Raw genomic sequence first — 18,170 nt, 5'->3', positions numbered from 1 at the left:
CGCCGTCACGTGCCGCCGGCGCCCCGGCGGCGGCGACGAGCGGAGACCAGCGGCGCCATGGCGGTGCCGGGCGGAGGTGGGCCGCGCCGGGCCGGGCCGGGGCAGGGCAGGGCAGGATGGCGGCGGCGGCGGGCCCTCCCACTCCTCTCCCCGTGGCGGCGGGGTCCCCGGCTCACCCAGCTCGGCCCCGCCGGCGCAGAGCGGGGCCCGTGCCCTGCGCGGCGCCGTTTCCATTGGCAACGTGCGGCGGCCGGTACCGGGGCCTGGCGGCCCGAACCGCCGCAGGACGGTCTGGGGGCGGCTCCCAGGACAGGGCTTCTCAGCCCGCGCCCCTTCCTCAGTGGCATGAGCTGCGGGAGCAGCGAGGGGGGTGAGGGGTCCCGAGGATGGCGTCCGAGGGGCCCTGGGGGGGTCTGAGGCCCTCGGGGGAGGGCCTGTGGCCTGGGGGTTCGCAAAGGCCTGGGGCTAGTGCAAGGCGCCGTGGGCTGTGTGACTGAGTGGGGGTCCCCTGTCCCTGGGGAGGCTCTGGGCAGCTGGCAGGGGGCTGTGGGACAGCGGTCCCGGCACTGAGCCTTTCCAGGTTCCTGCAGGTGTGAAGGAAGACTCGTTCAACGTGCTGGACCTGGCGGAGTACACCAAGAACCGGCCCTGGTGGCGCAAGGTCTTTGCCCCCAGCTCGGGGTCAAGTGCCGAGAAATACAATGTGGCCACGCAGCTGGTGATCGGAGGGGTCACGGGATGGTAAGATGTGCCGGGGTTGCCGTTGCTGCTGGTGGCAGGCAGGATGCCTGCAGGCACTAGCGAGGCTTTTGGAAACATGCTGACAGGTGCAGGGTGGTCATCTGGCAGTCTCTCAGAGAAGACAGATGTCCAGCTTGCTCAGCCCACTGTGCCCTGGCATGCTCCACTGTGGGAGGTCTTAAAAGCTGTCTCTTAATGTGGAGCTGAAGAACTGAGACTATCTCCTAGGGAAGAAAATGGCATCAGGCTTTAATTTTTGAGGTGATAAAATTTTCTTTAACTTCTGGCATAAAGTGGTGGTGTTGACTTTAGGACAGGCAAATATGAGCCTCTTGAAATAAGGATACCTTCTTCCCTGGAGGTGGATGTGCTTCAGGCACCTGCACAAAAACCTCCTGTGGAGGTGGCTTATTGCGCCTGTGGGCATGGTTCCTGGGATTTCGTGTCGCCTGTAGCAAGTGCTGGGGCTGGTGGCTTGTGGCTTTATGTGCAACTTCATTCCCGCAGCAGCAGCATTGTTTGAGTTGAAAACTCGGTGTAATCACACTGCTTTGCTTCTTGCCGTGCCTGTCTTCTTCGTGTGGCACAGGGGTAACCATTTAAAAGTGTGTGACAGATCCTCATTTTCTGATAAAAATACGAGCTGGCCACCTCTCTCTTGTATCTTCACTAAGTACGTACTCAGAAATTGGTAAGAGCAGGTTGCTGTGGTGTTTTGCAACATTGATAAACTGCTCAAAGTAAAGTCTGGTTTGGGTGATACAATACACTAGCCCTTTGCTGCATGACTGAGCAATGGGGTGGTGCTTGCTTGAGTTCTGGTGGCTGCAGTGATGTCTTTAATGTTGAGAGTGTGTAACCGAGTTTGGAGACCAGTATAGCTTTAGGCCACTGCTTGTTTCAGAATTTTTCTCTTCTGAGAAATGAAAAGTAAGCAGTTGTCTGGGCAACAAAGCAGCATGGCTTGTGATCTGCTCCCCGTGCTCTATCATGAAGCAGCAGCAGATGTGCTGCCTAATATCCCTTCAGACATGGTAGCAGTAAAAAAAAAAAAAAGTTAAAATCACTTGTTGATTTTGGTGAAATCACATGTTTCTGATTACTCTTTTGGGAGAAGGTTGATGTTGAAGAGATGAGAATCAAAACTGCGAAAGGCTGGAATGCAATAGTGAGAAGTAAAAAGCTGTAAAGCATCACTTTTGGCTGGGCACAAATCCTTTCTCCCTGGTTGCATGTGGGTTTCTTCTGCCATTCACCAGACTGTCTCTGAGTCTTGGGTAATTACTGACAAAGGCAGCCTTGCCTGTGGGAAGCATGCTGAGAAGTGTGTCTTTGGTATCTCATTCTTCTGACTGGATCCTGGTTGATTTGTAGGTGTACTGGATTCATCTTCCAGAAAGTTGGAAAGCTGGCAGCGACAGCAGTGGGAGGTGGCTTTTTCCTACTTCAGGTGTGTATGAACAGTAAGCCGGGCTTTCCAAGAACCATTCTGGTGGGGACGAAGGGTTATCTAGTGATCATTACCTGTTGGGACGTGTGGGGCCAGTTCCCCGCTCTGCCAGGAGCTCTGTATGACCGTGGATGTCAAGGGCGTGTGTTCCCCAGGATACGTAGATGTGGCAGCAAAGCAGGATCAGTGTGCGTAAACTTCAGGACTGCCAAAAGGTGCTGTCTGCTAACAAAGGCCAGGCCAAAGGCACGTGGGGGCTGTTACTGCAGGGTCACCTGAGTGAAACAGAAGGCAACCTTTGGCTGCAGCAAACCATGCTGCTGCTGCTGCAGGACTGTCTGGTCAGACCTGGCTGCTGTACTTAGTCCTATGCCCATGGAGATGGCGTCCCTGGAGGAACAGCCCTGGATGTCAAGAGGGATTTGTGTGCGTCTAGTTATGCTTCCTGTCAACCTAGCTACCCGAGGAGTCAGGCCAGCACAGATGAGGCTCTCTGTAGAGCACTGGGGAAGCGGAGAGAAACGGAGATCTCTCTCTGTTCTCAACCCTTTCTCCTGATTTCCAAGAAAGCTGTCACTGAGGGGAGCTGCTCAGATGTGGACATCCAGCTCATACATCCTGCAGGAGGCAGAACAGCTCTCAGGCCTCGCTCAGCAGTCTTATTCGTTGGCTTCTCAGGCGCTGTCTCCTGTGTGACTCGTTCTACCCGCTCTTCTGGCTCTGCTTGTTCTGCTGAAAGCCAAAAGCTTGCTCTGAGCAGGGAGAGTTTCACTGCTGAATCATCCCGACCAGATAAAATATTTAGAGAGGAGCAGCCTATTAATAGCTGTGTCCACCCACAGCAGCAGGAGAGCTGCAGCAAGTCCCAAAGATATACGTGGCAATTGTGAGGGGGAGGTGATGCCAGCTTTACATTAGAGACTAGAGGCTAAGACACACAGGCTAAGCTGCAATGTGTGCCCTGCTGTTAGGGGATTACTGTGGGAGACAGATGTTGCAGGACAGTTAATACAGCTACAGGGGTGGTCCTTTGTCCAATTTTTAAGCTAGTGTGGTCATCCTCTCAGCCCACTGTGGGGGAAGTGGCTGTGGTCAGGGAAGGTGGGTGGGCAAGGGGGTCTGTTTAGCCATGGCCACACAGGACTTTACTCCAGGAGCTTTCTTTCCACCTCCAAAACTCTAGGTTGCAAACCACACAGGATACATCAAAGTGGACTGGAAGCTAGTAGAACGAGATGTGAACAAAGCCAAGCAGCAGTTGAAATTTCACAGCAGTGGTAACAAAATGTCTCCAGAAGTGAAAAGCAGAGTGGATGAGGTAACACAACTCTCTTAGGGCATGTGCAGGTGCTTAGCTGGAGGGACAGCAGAAAACGGGATTGACTCCTGGGCTCTTATGGGTCTTCCATTGTGCAAATACAAGGAGGGAATGCTTGCATGACAGCAAAACTGGAGAGATGGCAAAACTATCTATGCGTATTTGAGACAGCCAGGGTGGCTTCTAGGCATGACACCAGCTCACCGTGTGTTGCTGCAAATTCCTTGGGGCTGGGAGGAAATGTGCTGGGGTTGTGGGGAGAAGTGTCTCTTCAGTCTGACAAGAAGAGCTAAGCAGATCTGGCAGCAGAGTGGCCTAGTTACCCTGGACTCTGCTGTACCCTGCTCTGACACACACAGCAGCCCCTTCTGTCAGACTGACTGTGCTGGTTGTGGGAGAGCCCTGGAGCATGTAGGCTCAGACTGCAGGTCTCGAAGGATCCTGGCTGCAGTGGCACTGGATCAGTTCAGGAGCTGTACATGCAGTGGGGAGATTAGGGAAGGGAGGTCATTAGATGGGATACTTTCCCAGACCAGAGCAGTGACCTCTCTCTGAGCATCACCTTGGAGAACAGCCTGAGGCATGTCTTCTTATGGGGAGGCTGCGTGGGTGACCTGCTGTTGTTGAATAGTTCACTCTTCTCTCCCCTGCTTAGGTGATCGTATTTCTGAAGAAGAATGTTATCCTGACTGGAGGGTTTGCTGGAGGATTCCTGCTCGGAATGGTGTCCTAGAAACTGCGCTCGACTCTCCCTTCATACCCAGCCTCCCCTGCCCTCCTCTACTGCTGTTCTCTCTCACTTAGGAGTGAAAGGACGTTGCTGACAGGCTCAGTCCCTTCTGCTCACAGGTTCCAGCCCTTATTTCTTACAACACTGCTTCTGAATTCCAACTTTTTCCTCTGTTAGGGTGCTGGAATCTTATGAAAAGGTCTGAAAGCTTATAACTCCCAGTGTATCATTGTGATTCCTTTCCCACCAAGTATACCCAGTCCCAAATTTTCTGATGATTTGCAGCCTCATAAACATGTAGTGGCTGAGAAATCTCTTAAATGTGCTTCTTCCCAGGTGCTCAGGGCTGTTACATGTACATTTGTCTGCCAGTGTATGTGTACAACAGCTGTCAGCTGTTCACTGCTGTTTAACTTGCACTTTTTCTGCCCGGGTACCTGGAAAGCCTGTGCTTCCCTCTGCACAGAGATGGTGCGTGCAATCCAAAATGTGCTTGGCTGTCCTGGGATGGATGCAGAAGTGTCGGGACAGCCTGGGCTGTGTCCAGGGCAGGTGGATAAGGAGCAAGTTCATGCTATATGTGGTGCTGGGGGTTCTCCTGCCCTCCCCCTGACATTGCACTGCACGGAATGGCCGTTTGGGTTGTCCTCTGCTGTTATTTCTACCCCTTACTGGAGTTGCAGCACTGGCGCTGCTGATGGAAACTGAGCACCGTGGGTGACTTTGCAGGCCCTTTCTTCATCATGTGTTCTGAAAGTCACCAAGCTTCCTGCACTGCAGAGCGCCTTTCTTGCTTGCTAGCGACTGCTCAGCCTTTGGAATGTGCTGAGGCGCTCTCTTGTGGTGGGCAGCGGGCTTCACCTGCCCGTGTCAGGCTGGCTGGCGCAGGCGGTGTGCCTTTCGGCTGTGCCACTTACTGTAAATCACGTTGGGCCTCACACTGGTGTTTCTAGGTCTACCATGACCTTCTCTGGCCACTTTGGAGTTGTTGATGCTCTTAAGAGTTGTAACCATGTGGGACAGGATTGTAGACAGGAAATGTATCCCTGTTTAGGGTACATTGTACTGGACCAGCGTCTCTGTTGCCAGCTCTACTGGAGTGCTGCTGGAGGGGGATACGAAATCGGGAGCACAGTCCTTTACCTGCCTTTGCAGAGCACAAACTCCATCTCCCTGGTCTCTGCAAGCAACTGAAATGACAAAACTTGGGAAAACCAGGTTGTGCTCTTGTGGCTCATTTCCATACTTTCTGCCTTGGTTATGTTCCTTCCTTCTTTGCATTTACCATTTCCACAAAAAAAGCCTCTTGCTTAATTCCATCAGCTGTAACCTTTCTCCTGCAGGTGATGAGGCAGCCCAGATGCAGGGCTCAGCTGGTTTTGGATGGTCTGTCCCAGTGCAGCTGTGTGCAGAGCAGAACTCTAACCTACAGGGGAAAACTAAAAAAAAAGAATCAAACAAAAATCCCTTAGAGGTATTCTGCATTGGCTGTGCTGGGCTGGCATTACCGCCCTCCAGAGTGCGAGGACTTGCATGATGGTGGGGTGATGGCCTCCAGCAGGTACATGTAGGAGTTCTTGCCAAGAATTTTTTTTTTTTTTTGTGAAAGCCCATCCTTCAATGGGAAACGTGCTAGGGAATGATGAGCGCATGGCTGATCGGGACATGGCACCTGGCTGCACCCCATCTCCAGGGCTGTGTGATGCCTTTCTGATCATCCGCTGCTGCTCTCAGTATGGCTACACATGGGGATCTTCCCCCGAGAGCTGCTGAAAGAGCTGGAACGGTGGGTTCCTTCCACCAGAGGTTTTGGGATGAGCACTTGCAGTTGCTAATTATGTTTCAGCTCTGTTGATTGAAGTGTCAGTGTAGAAACACATTGATTTATCTGAGGTTTTCTCACCTTCAGGATCTGAAAAGAGGCTGCAGGTAATCAGGAAACAGAAGTTGGTATCTTTGCTCCTGTCCTGCCATACATGGCCGAGGAGAATGAAGGAGCAGCTGGGCTCACGTCTTTTTAATGATGGTCTTCCTAAAAGCCACCCAGGACTGCAGGAGTGATATGATGCAGCAAATAGGTCTTCAGTAAATTGGTGTTTGGGAGTGGAGTGACCGACAATGGTGGTGGTTTGGGTTTTTTTTTTTGTAGGAACCCTGCAGGGCTGAAAGTGCACGAATGGATACATTTTTATTGCAGGGTATCTCCTGTTCCTGTAGGAAAACAGCGTTGCTGCCCCTCTGCCTGGTGTGCTGCATAACACAACTTCTTCTGAGAGGCACTAACCTCCACAAAGCTTTCTCCAACGACAAAGCTCAAAGTAAATCATTAACAGACCTTAGGGATGTTTTTCAGGCTCAAATAAATCACTATTTTATGTCCAGCCCCAGGGAAGGGTGTACTGGGTTCTGCTTCAGGGGATCCTGACTTGCTGCTGTGGAGAGAAATGGCCCAGTGAGGGAACTAAAATGTCTCAGTTGCTGCTGGAAGGGGAAACAAGTGACAAATTCATGTTGAGTTTGATGTGAATGCAAGCAGGGAATGGACAAGGACATCAGGATCTGGCAAATCTTTCTGCTGTGCCAGTGTTGGGCTTGTGGCTGGCACTGTTTGATGCTGTGGGCCTACGCTGGAAGCTTTGATGCTGAATCAACTTCTGTGGGGATGCATTTTCATTCTTGCAGGTGCCAAGATGAGGTGTTCCACACCTCCCCACCTCTACTCCTTTTGGTCTTATTTCAACAACTTCTGGCATCTGTTCCAGTATGAGAAGGTTTAAAACACACTAGGCTTTTAAAGAGTTTTTCTATATTGTATGTAAATGCTTGTTGAAGTGATATTTTATTAAACAGTTTTGCTCTAATAGTTTCTATGTGTGAGGTTTGTTGACTTCTTGGGAACCAGTGTGGTTTTGTCTTACCGTGTGTGTTGCATTTGACTCACGGGAGCAGCTACAGCTGGTCTGGTAGCATGAGGCCACCAGCCTTCCCTCTTCTCTGCAGGTAACCGTGGGCTGCCTTAATAAATCCCTCTCCTTGATTATCCTGGCACCAATCACCCATGTTCCCAAAAGGTGGGATGCGTCTGGGGCAGGAGATGATTCTGCTGCCAGCCTGGCTTCAGAGCCTCCCTGCTGAGCAAGTTTGTTCCACGGGAATAGAAATGGGCATGGAGATGAGGCTTTTCTTTTTAACAGGCACAACAGAAGCCTAAATATTTATTTTTTTTTCATCTATTAGTGACTTTCCGCTGGTCCTGCTCAGACAGGGCAAAAGGGAAAAATGAGCTACTTGTTGAGTGAGCTGCTTTACAACATTGTCATTACTTTCCCCTACTTTTCAGGAATACTAAAACCCCTATTTTATCTTAAGGGGTTTGGGTTTTTTTTTTGCAGGGAAGGGGCAGAGGGGAAGGCTAGCCCTGAATTATTCTGATCTTAAAGCCCCAGTTATAAAAATATCAAGCAGCTTCTATTTAAATACGATGATATCACATGTAGCTCTGGGCTGTGAATGACAGCCAAGCTGCCCGGCTTGCAGCTGCATTGTATTCTCAATAAACAACCAAACTGAGACTACAATTTGTTCCAGTCATTTATTTTGTATCATGGTATTTCAGAGCAGTGAATACAGATGGTTTGCTCTTCTAGGCTTCAATACACTCGGCTATTGTGCCTAGACTACAGTGGTCTGTTTATAGAAGCTGTATATTTCATAAGTAAGTGGTACTTGATCACAGCACAAAAGTCCTTTACGGCTAGATCTAATGACAGAGTTAGGGCCTAGTGGGTTTGAAGTCTGATATTTAGGTGCCTAGGCCCTGTAATGGACTTGGCACCCACTGAGGTGCCTGGACTCCTGCTACAGGGGACGGAGAGACTTAGGCAGCTCTGAAAGGTGATGCAGGAACCTGTCTACTGAGCTCTTCCTACAGGTCACAGGAAATTCTGCTGCACAGGTGAGAGCTTCTGAAAAGCCATCTCTCCCGGGGTCCAGACACGGCCGGCTTGTGAGTGAGTCTGGAATGCTGTGTTGAAAGCAAGTGCCTACAACTGCTTGTTCTGTAAGCAGCGCCTAAATCAGTTCTTGGATCTAGCCCAGGGCTTTGTGACAGGCCCCTGGGTACCAGCGGGTTGAACTACGCTGGGTTCATAACATATTGCTTAAAAGTGTTCAATTATACATAAATTTATAAATTTTATATCAACAGTCAGATCTTTCAAATGAATATTGCTTTTTTAAAAAAAATCCTATTCCTGTAACAATCCCTGAAATAATGTTCCTGTAACATCTTTGTCATGCAAATAGCAGCGTGTAGGCAATTAAAATATAAAGTGACCAAAAAATCTGTCCAGTGGGAAAGTGAGGCACTTAGGCAAAGTGACTTGTTGTCACTCATGATCTATCCAAGACCTAGGAACAATCCCCAGACCTGATTCCCATTCTTGAGCTTGAACCACTGGACAGGCAAATGTTGTCTGGAACTACTGCATGATGGCAGTAGTATCTTTGCTATCTCAATATGGGCTTTTTTCATGTGTCATGCTTAAACTCACTCACTCTTCTGAGCTCATTTCCTGTACCTCCCACTCCGGAAGCCAGAATAACTTGGTTCCAGTTCTCCATTTTAAGAGCAAGGATGGATTAGAGTAAGGTAAGCATTCTAAAAACATCAAGTTGACTTTTCACAGACACAGGTGCGATGCAAAGACAATGTAGATGATGTTTTGGTACAGAAAATAAAGTCTGTTAACCAGGTCATCTGTTGGTACTGCATTATACTTTTTGGTGTGCCGGATGGTGTGTTCTAGGAGCAATCTGGCTTTCCTGAAAGTCTAAAGAAGGCTTGAAAAAACACACACAAGCTCTGCAGGTGAGTCCGTGCTCCAGCACCTGCTGGAGCTGCATTGTGTTACTGAGGTGCTGGGGGAATTCCTTCTGAAGTCGCCTTAATTTTTTCTCTCTCCCTTTCTTCTTTCTCAAACCCTGAACAACAGATGGATCTGCCCTTGGGGTACCGGCTGCAGCACTTCCGCATTTCCTGAAGCACGGTTTCACACATAGACTCCATGTAGTTGTTCGCTGGAAAATAAAAAGGAGACACTAAGTCTGCAGAGGGGAACAGCTTTTTGTCCCCAGAGGGGACACATCTAGCCCAGTCCTTCAGCTGCTGGGCAGCGTTTTTCTCTGAAAAGCAAGAGCTGCTTACAAGCATTTCATCGCTTTCTCTGCTCTACAAAAAAATCTCCCTTTAGTTTTAGCTAGCTAAAGCCATGCAAAGGCAGCCTTGCTGTTATGGATGGGAGCATCTTCAGCCCCCCAGTTTTGTAGCTGTCACATCTCACTACAGTAAGAATGAAGTTTCCCTTATTGCTGCCCTTCAGTCCTCACTTTCTTTAGCCTGTGTGCTTTTAAGCTGGATCTTGTCATCCATGATCTTCAACCCAGCTGCCATGTCACTATAAGGTTTACAGCTGAGTGTAAATATAAGAGCATCCAAAGAGGACTTGCTATAAACAGGGACATATGCACCCTTCAGCACTGCGGGTTTGTAAAAGGAAGGGGTGGGGAGCATGACGGCCAACCTCCTACTGGTGGCCTGTTGTGGGCAGGCTGTAGCTTTGCAGTGTAACCAAAGCAGGCAGCTTGCTCGCAGGAACGCTTAGCCAGACGCCAGCAGCTAAATCCAACTGCACAGAGCCAGTGACACGACCATCTTCCACACAAAGGTCCCATCTCTAGCTCAGGATGTTGCTTAGCCACATAACTGTTACTTGACCTCCTCTCACTTTCCTTCCCAGGCTTCCCCTCTTGTACACCGCCAGAGATGGGACATGGGGCTACATGAGCTCCTAGGCTGATGTGGGATGACTGGGCTCACATCTTTGTGCATAGCACAGCTACGCCCACCCTGTACTTTCTCCATATTGCCTTTGTTTCAGGCTCGGAGAGATTTCATTGCACCAGCAGATTCAGGCACTGCAGGATGCAGGTGGTTTGTCCAGCAGCCTTTCTGCCCTAGCGCTTTGCTGGCTGCCACGTTCAGCTGAGGTGGCAAAGCCCACAATGCTTTGCAGGGCTGGCCACCAGGCTCTCGGAGAGAAGCCCTGCAGGTATGTGAGCAGACTGAGTCTGTGGCTTGACTTAATAACTACCCGCCTGTCTGCACAGAAGCGCAGGGCGTGCAGAGCTACCCGCTCTGCCTTGGATGAGCTATGCAACCACTACACAGCTGCACTCACCCCCACCCCCCGCCACTGCTTTTTAAAAGACCAAAAGAAGCAACAGCAACCCAATATAAGACAAACAGCACACACTGGAAAGCCTAGGAAGCAGCAGTGAATGCCTTCTGGTTAACGAGCAAGCCAGCCCACTCTGATTGCTGGGCTATGAACTCCCTAACCAGGTTGGTGAGTGACCTGTAACACAAGCACAGAGGTCACCCCTGAGAAAAAGGTTGTGGTGATGTTACTGCTTTGTGCAGGCTGACAGCCTAGGAGGGAGCTAATCTCTCTCCGCCATAACCTGACGATGATGAGTGCTCTAAGGCTCTCCTAACGGTTCCTCTGGCTGTGCAGGTTTGTTTCTAAAAGTACAGCTACATACAGGCACACCCTTCTATCTGTCAGGGATGCATTCCTGAAAAGCACAACGGTTGGTCATACAATGGGTAGCAAAACACAAAAGAGTGGGCCTTCAATCTCACAGAGGAAGGAGGCGAGATCTTTTGGAACAATAACCCACTCTAAAACCAGCCTTTGAAAAGCCAGCATCTCCCAAAGGTCCTGCTTCTGCCCTCCATCCTCCACACTGTGTACACTGTCTCTGCGTATTTCTCCGTTAAGGATCTGTATACGTCTTCTACCGCGTTAATTCTTACAGGGAAAAATTGCTTTGCTGTCTGTCAGCTCAGCTGCTTCATCTGTGCAACTCAGACAACTCCACAGCAGGATAAGACATGAACAACAGCACTTCAAAATGATACCTAGAGAAGCAGTGGACAGTGGAGTGCGCATGTAGCAGAATCAAAGAGCTTCTTTGCTAACAACCATTCAGGTGAAATCTGTACACAAACCTACACAGGTAAATCACTTGGAATAAGCTCCATGAATGTTATAAAAAGAACATTGTCACAGATGGGACCAAAACAGGGTCAAACATTAGCTTTTAAGTGCAGTTGCTATGGGGAGGGAAGTCAGCCCTTCATGGGAGAATGCTCCAAACCATGAAGACAGTAAAAGGTAGCAGCTAGACAAATGTTGGGGACATGTGGAAGGGGTTGTTTGAGCCCTTGCATTGAGCTGAGCACAGCTTCCAAAAAACAATCCTGGGAAAGACAGACATCTAAAGGAACTGGCCTGGCTGATTTTAGCTGTGGAGTCACTAGCCTCCTGCCTCGTTGTCCCATGAGTTATTCTCACGTGAAGCTCAGAGCATGCTGGCTAAAGGCTCCACCAGGTGAGTTAGGAAGAACTCTTTCCCATATGGCTGAGCTGCCTTGGCACAGAGGAATGCTTTCTCTTACTCATTCCATAAGGCAAATCCTTTTCCAAGCAGCAATCAAAATTTTTAAAAAATATTGTTCTCTGCAAGTAACAAGCCTGCTCTCCCCAACTCAGGCTCCTAAAACACCTTATCACATCATCTCCCTCGCCCCTACAAATATTTAGCTAAGCTAATACAAAACAGCTGTTAAAGGTCTCCAGAGGGAGACTATCTCATACCTTCAGGACAGATCACGTATACCTAACCCGTTTCTGACAGACATCTGTCTGACTTGCTCTTAAAATACCCCTGGAGCTAGAAGCTCTGCAGTCTTCTCATACAATCCACCCACTACCTCACTACCCACTCTGTAAGAGAGATTATCATCATGTCTAGCTCTCCCCGCCTACAGCTGAGTCCCAAGACTACACATGGGATCTCACTACCAGCACGGAGAACACTCTGAAATAAGCACATCGCTGTTACAAACGCTCTGTTTTGTACTAATGGTGTCTCGTTATTTACAATCAAGCACAAGGGAATTCTATTAAAACCAGACATAATAATTTTGTTTGCTTTGCCACCAGGTGATGTTAATGTGCTTGCTTTCTTCCTTCTCAAGGTGAAAGGAGAACAGGGTTAAGTTAAAAGAATTAAGTTCCACTAAAAATCAAGACACCAAAAAACAAAATGACACTTGGTACCTTGCAAGCATTTCTGTATTTCACAGGCTTGTTTCTGGCAGGGATCCTTCTGGGACATGTTCAGAGAACTAAAATGATAGGAAAATGTTACTGTAGAAACAACGTGCTTTTCAGGGCGCGGGGGGGCAAGACATTATCGTAAAGCCAAGGCTTTAAAGAGCTCCCAATTTCCCTCTCTGTCACAGACAGTTCAGAAAACATCTATTGCTGACACAAGAATTCTCTGTGCCTGGCTAAACAACGATAATGTGGACAATGAATACGGGAAGTTTTATGTTGCTACGCTTGAAGGCCTTTACTTTTTCCCTGATCAAAATGTGTCATTTTCCACTTGGATGCACAAAGATTCCAGCAAAGATTCAAATTAATATGGCTGACTAATTTTTTACAGTTCTGTGCCTCCAGACCTTATACTAAAACATGTATTTGTGTAAAAGCCCTCTCTGTGAGCTCTACACAACCAAGGATTTGGTGTTAGTCATATAACTGCAGCTTGAGGAGGCATTTAAAAAAGCAACAAACAAAACAACTTAGTCGTGTATGTCCCATAAAGACAACAAAAGGGCTTTTCTTTTTGATCCAGGAGAAAGTCTCTTGGAAATCCCCCCAAAAGAGACTGGAGGACAGCTCCACCTTGCTCAAATCCCTAGAAAGCGGGATTTCAGACACTCAGTTTGACTTTCTGCAGCGGTGACACCTGTAACTGGGTTACTCTTCCATGAGAGACCAAAAGACGAGCAAAAACTGGTGGTACTAGTAGTTGGATGGGAGACCTCTACAGGAAAGCACCGCTGTTACTGAAAGCGGTGGTGGGACTTCAGCTCCCTCTGAGCCACAGTTCAGTTCCTGCCCCTGCCCAGAGCTAGGGAGGTGCTGCCTTTCAAATTTCTGATAATTCACCAACCCACAACACTTCTCAGTATCACTAGGGCATTATTTCCAGCATCCTGGCCAAACTCCACTCGGGGCAATTACATTCTGCCTACCTAGAACTCCCCCTGATGTTTCACTTGGACACAATATTCCTCCTCACTGCGTGTCCTAAACTCTTGTGTGATGTTGCTGTGTGTTGTTTAACTGCTTCCACCTCAGAGGTGGCTGCATTTCAGTAGAGAGAGAATAATTTATTGTACAAAACATACAATGACATCTTCTAGAGCCACTGCTCCTGAAAGACAAAAATTCATATTAAAAAATGACTGGGAATAAACAGAGCACAGAACAAATCAGGGGTAATGTCTACACATACCAGATTAATCACCAGGCACGAGTTTAAGCAGCAGTTCTTCAACACCACCAAGCTGTAAGCGACAAGGAAAAGTTCAATACGTCTACAGTTACTGTGGCTGAGCTAATGGACTTCAACAAAATAACAGTCCTTTGCCGTCCCTCAAGGATCTCAAATGACTTCACAAACAGGCATGACTATGTCTATTGTTGCCACCATCCTTACCATGAGATGGTGCTCTATCTCCCAAACGCGAGAGTTACTATCCCTGTACTGCTCACCCTGGGACAGCTGCCACATATGAGGCAGCCGGGATGGGGGGAGCTGGCTGGGTCGCAGCGCCTCACCCAGGGGAACCTGAACTCTTTGGATCCGAGCCCTCAGCATACCTTCCTCCTGGGGGAAAGTAACAAAAAGAGCAGGCAGTTACTGACAACGCAGTAGAGGCACCTGCAATAGCAAAGCTACAATCACTGGGAAGCTCAAAGGACACTTGCCTCTTCCGCAGCCACAAGCCACGTTTTGCGGTGCTCATCGCAGTAAACACCTACGCGTCGCACCCACAGCCGGACAGGAGGAGCGCCAGCGTGCCCTCCTTCTGCCATTCCCTCAGTCACTCCAGGATGCTCCCGTTAGGTGGACGGCATCAACCCGCAGGATACACGCATGGTCTCTTTAGCTCTGAATACATTCACGGAGAAAGCTCTCGGACCTGAAAGGCACCTCTGGGTGGCGTCTGACTTATTGTATGAGATGCTATGTGCTGAAATGTCCCTAAAAGTCAGCTTGGGAAACTAAGGTGGTGCCTAAGTGAACAGAAATTTCATGACAAGTTGTAGACAGGGACATGCATGCTGCATGGTGTTTGTAAGGCATTCTGGGGCAAAAGGTGCTATTGGTACAAAGTTAAACCCTGTGAATATTGGCTTTGCTTATTCCACTAACAGTCCTACTAACAGTCTTTGTGTAAAATAAAGAAAAAAAAGAAAAGAAAAACGTGATTTACACAGGAGTTCCGTGGCTAAGGATGGTCTAAATTCCAAAAGCAAAACTTGTGACAAGAGGTGAAATTAACAAGAACGAAGATCACTCTGGAGACAAAGCATGAAACTCCGTATGCACGACTCTCATATTTGGAACTTGCAGAGCTGTCATTGTGAAGGGTCCTTCGTCTCATCTCTCAAGAGGATGGCAGCATTGTCCATTCATACACGAGCTTCTCGCGAATAGCTCTCGTGACTTTGCGTAGTTCGGCTTTTAGATGGTTACAGAGAGCCACCAATGCCAGCAGGGGCAAAGGAATTTTGGACATTGAGGTGGTTCTTCCTACTGGAATTTTTGTTTAACAGCAAGTTTATCTGTATACCAGTTAGATCAAGCTGAGCCATTAGCAAATGAAGGTCAGGGGAAATGATTCTCTCTTTGAACCCTAGAAGAGGTAATCAAAATGGTACAGACAGTCTTCATTCTTTATCTAGGTTTAAAGTAGAACAGAATTAAGCTGTAATACATATAACATCCTCCTGCTATGAAGCAGATGCAATATTCCTATCCCAGTGAAACACAGTGGTCTTCTGAAAACTTTTAAAGCTCTAAGGCATATTTCAGAAAGGAGCAAGAAAATTTGGGTACAAAATAAAGTAGGGAAAGTCAGGGAGAGAAAAAAATTGTTATACATTGGGGTACATATATAACAGGAAATACACTTCCATGTTGCCTTCTGTATCTTACATCAGTGCTTCTCCACCTTTTTGAATCAAAGGATCACTTAGCCTTTTTGAAAACAAAACACCAACCACGGATCAGCCTGAACAGCACTGTCACAGTATTTTGCTTTCTAACAAAGAAAACTTTGAATGTTCTTTTATTATTTCTTTTTCTCCCATTCTGTTTGTTTCCTTGCTTGATGTGTGGGAATGTGTATGTGCATTACAAAAAGCACCACTGTTCTGAAGACCATCCTGTGATGTGGTACAGCCATTCCAAGCAATGCACCAGCAGCTGGATCACTGGCATTTAGAGGAATGTGACAGCAGACTGGCAAGCCTCACAAGGCCTTCAAGAATAAGCTGTGAGGGTTAAAGGGACATTTCTGCAAATCCTTTTCATTCTGCTTTACCCTAAGTCACTTTACAAATTTAAGGCCATGTGTGGAAATCACTTTGTCCAACAGTGTAATGCAGCAATCGCCACTGCTCATTTTCAGTCAGCAGAATGTAATCACCCAGGTTGGAATTCGGCCAGGATACTCCCCTACTCTGAAGTAAACTGCCAAAAGCTCCATCATAACCAAAAATGCTCAAGAACTTGCTTTTATACCCCATTCAAAGCTGGGATCATCCCCAGAACCAGAAGACTCAAGACTGACTTCAGTATTGGAAAAATATTACTCAGTATTTCCTACAGCAAGTAAACTCTCCTGGAAGGTCTCCTATCCAAATACTAACCTGGTTCAGTCTTGCTGAACTACAGGTAGGAGGACTAAAGCACAACATGGATGTTTGTGTTTATTGTGTATGAACATGGTAGTAATGATAGGTACAGGATCGACAGAAGAAGGTCTCATGCAGAGGACACTGTGCAGAATGGGCAGCAGTTAACATGTTTTCACCCTTTGCCCCCCCTAATTTGTCCCAAACTTCCTCCAAACTCCATAGCTCTGAGTTCAGTTCAGTCTGGCCTCTCTTTTCAACAGTTTCTAAGACTGTTATGAAGGTGCCCAGTTAGTGCCACAAGTAAAATCCTGAGGTCAGGCAAAACCGTCAATTGGGTTTGAAGTAAGACAGGTCTGTCTTTAGTAGTGAAACATACAAAAGAAACAGGAGATTTGAAAAAGCATGCGCTTAGACATTTGCACCTGAAACTTTAAGAAGGGAAAAACATATACAATTCTTATTATTGCAGATTTTACCAGAAAGCAGTAAAAAAGCCTGAAGGAAGACATGGGTGAAAGGATAAGTAAGCTTACTTATGTTTAAAACAAGTTGTAAAACCTGTTTCTTATATTGCTTGCCTCAAAATCTATTAAAAAAACCACTAGATCCAACAAAAAAACAATCAGCTTAAATTTGCAGGATTGCAGCGTCATCCTTTGATACAGATTTCAATGTTCCCATCAACATCAGAGGAGAAGTCTGAGCTGTTTAAGGTATTGATCTGGGGAAATTTAAAGCCCAATCCTAACGGACAGGAACAAGACTTGCAGGTATTCTGTCCATCTCAGCATCAGGCCTTAGAAGTTTAATGCTGTTCCAGGACCTTGGTGGATTTCTGAGCCATACAATATATGAATAAACGTGAAAATGGCCAGGAGGAGGATTTCATCTTGTGGTGAAGACGATTTATTTGCTTTTAAATTGAGTACATTAAAATATTTTATAAAAACAGCAAAAGAAATTGCTCCAGCTGTGGCCTGGACCATCCCCAGAGCTAGAGCTCCACCCTTTATTACCTTCTGTTTTAAAAGGGGACTGGGTCAGATTGTTAGAAGAGTTCAGCTGCCATTTAGGCACCAAGGAAAAAAAAGCAATGCTGAAGCTCAGTGAATCGGGCACAGCATTGTGTTAACACAGCTACACAGCTTCTGGACCGAGGCTGGCCAGTATGGCCTTCTGGTGGAGAGTGCGCAGCTGCCTGCACACCTCTGTGCGTGCAGCCTTCGGGGAGCTAAAAGGGAGCTGAGCTTTCCTGAAAAATCCAGCCTGCGTCTTGCAACAAGTCAGGGATCAGATGAGCTGTCTGCTGATGTAAGCGCATGTTGACTCACTCTAAAGCTTCTTCTTAGGGGTTTGGACTCTACTCTGCCTGGAGCACTCGCCCCGAGCAAGCACCTCCGTGACTCCACTCTCTGCTCTGCCCGACCTACTGAGGGGTAGCAGATGCTCACCGACCAGCCGGGGCTGTCCAGCAGTTTGGGGAGGGAAGGTCTAGCTTTGGTAGGATCTAAAGAAACAGGAAGACAAAAAGAGATGGACATAGTGTGGGGGGAGCCCGGGAGAAGGAAGGGGGGGACGAGGAAAGGAGTGCGGGAGCCGGGTCTGGTGAAGCACCGGCCAAGGAGGGAGTGTGGGGGGCGGTGCGGACAAGGGGAGCAGGGAGGGCAGGATGGGCAGGGGGTGCGGGGCCGGTGCGGACGACGGGCCGGCCGTGGCGGGGAGGCGGTGGGGAGGCCCGGCCGCCGCGGCGAGAAGAGGGCGCAGCACGTCTCCATAGCAACCGCCTCCCACCCGGTCCGGGCCTGCGGGGCTCGGCGGCCGCCCCTCGGCATGAGACGGCGCCAGGCGGAGCGGGAGGCGCCGGGCCGGGCCCCTCTGGCCGCCCGCCCGTGACCTACCTGCAGCCCTGCGCCAGGTGACAGCCAGCGCCGTGTGCACCGAGCAAAGCCTTCCCCCGCCCTCCCCTCTGACCCCGCAGCCTCCCCCCGGCTGCTCGCAGGCCCCAATGGCCGGCGCGCAGCGGAGCCCCGCCCCGAGCCGGGTCGGGCCGCGCCGTCCCGTCCCGTCCCCCTCCGCTCCGCC

At 48.7% G+C, this 18,170-nt stretch overlaps 3 protein-coding genes across 3 annotated transcripts; 1 reads left to right on the top strand and 2 right to left on the bottom strand.

The window, feature by feature from the left end:
- Positions 1–7,100, top strand: FUNDC2 (FUN14 domain containing 2). Its single transcript, XM_068411770.1, has 5 exons — positions 1–76; positions 591–741; positions 2,116–2,191; positions 3,375–3,509; positions 4,165–7,100. The coding sequence occupies exons 1-5, from the start codon at positions 58–60 to the stop codon at positions 4,240–4,242; spliced, it is 459 nt and encodes a 152-aa protein (XP_068267871.1). The 5' UTR covers positions 1–57; the 3' UTR covers positions 4,243–7,100.
- A 717-nt stretch (positions 7,101–7,817) lies between these two features.
- CMC4 (C-X9-C motif containing 4) lies at positions 7,818–12,493 on the bottom strand. The gene is made up of 2 exons (XM_068411773.1): positions 12,426–12,493; positions 7,818–9,318 (listed from the first exon to the last, which is right to left on the bottom strand). The coding sequence occupies exons 1-2, from the start codon at positions 12,481–12,483 to the stop codon at positions 9,149–9,151; spliced, it is 228 nt and encodes a 75-aa protein (XP_068267874.1). The 5' UTR covers positions 12,484–12,493; the 3' UTR covers positions 7,818–9,148.
- Positions 12,494–13,505: 1,012 nt separating this feature from the next.
- On the bottom strand, positions 13,506–18,015 carry MTCP1 (mature T cell proliferation 1). The gene is made up of 6 exons (XM_068411772.1): positions 17,987–18,015; positions 17,540–17,595; positions 14,151–15,082; positions 13,879–14,049; positions 13,675–13,726; positions 13,506–13,593 (listed from the first exon to the last, which is right to left on the bottom strand). Exons 3-5 carry the CDS (start codon positions 14,256–14,258, stop codon positions 13,679–13,681), a joined length of 327 nt encoding a protein of 108 aa, XP_068267873.1. The 5' UTR covers positions 14,259–15,082; positions 17,540–17,595; positions 17,987–18,015; the 3' UTR covers positions 13,506–13,593; positions 13,675–13,678.
- Between the last annotated feature and the right edge of the window lie 155 nt (positions 18,016–18,170).

Source organism: Nyctibius grandis, chromosome 13 (genome assembly GCF_013368605.1).
Source record: "Nyctibius grandis isolate bNycGra1 chromosome 13, bNycGra1.pri, whole genome shotgun sequence".
NCBI lineage: Eukaryota > Metazoa > Chordata > Aves > Nyctibiiformes > Nyctibiidae > Nyctibius > Nyctibius grandis.
The sequence above is the reverse complement of the archived record's forward strand: the minus strand, read 5'-3'. Positions and strand labels throughout refer to the sequence as shown.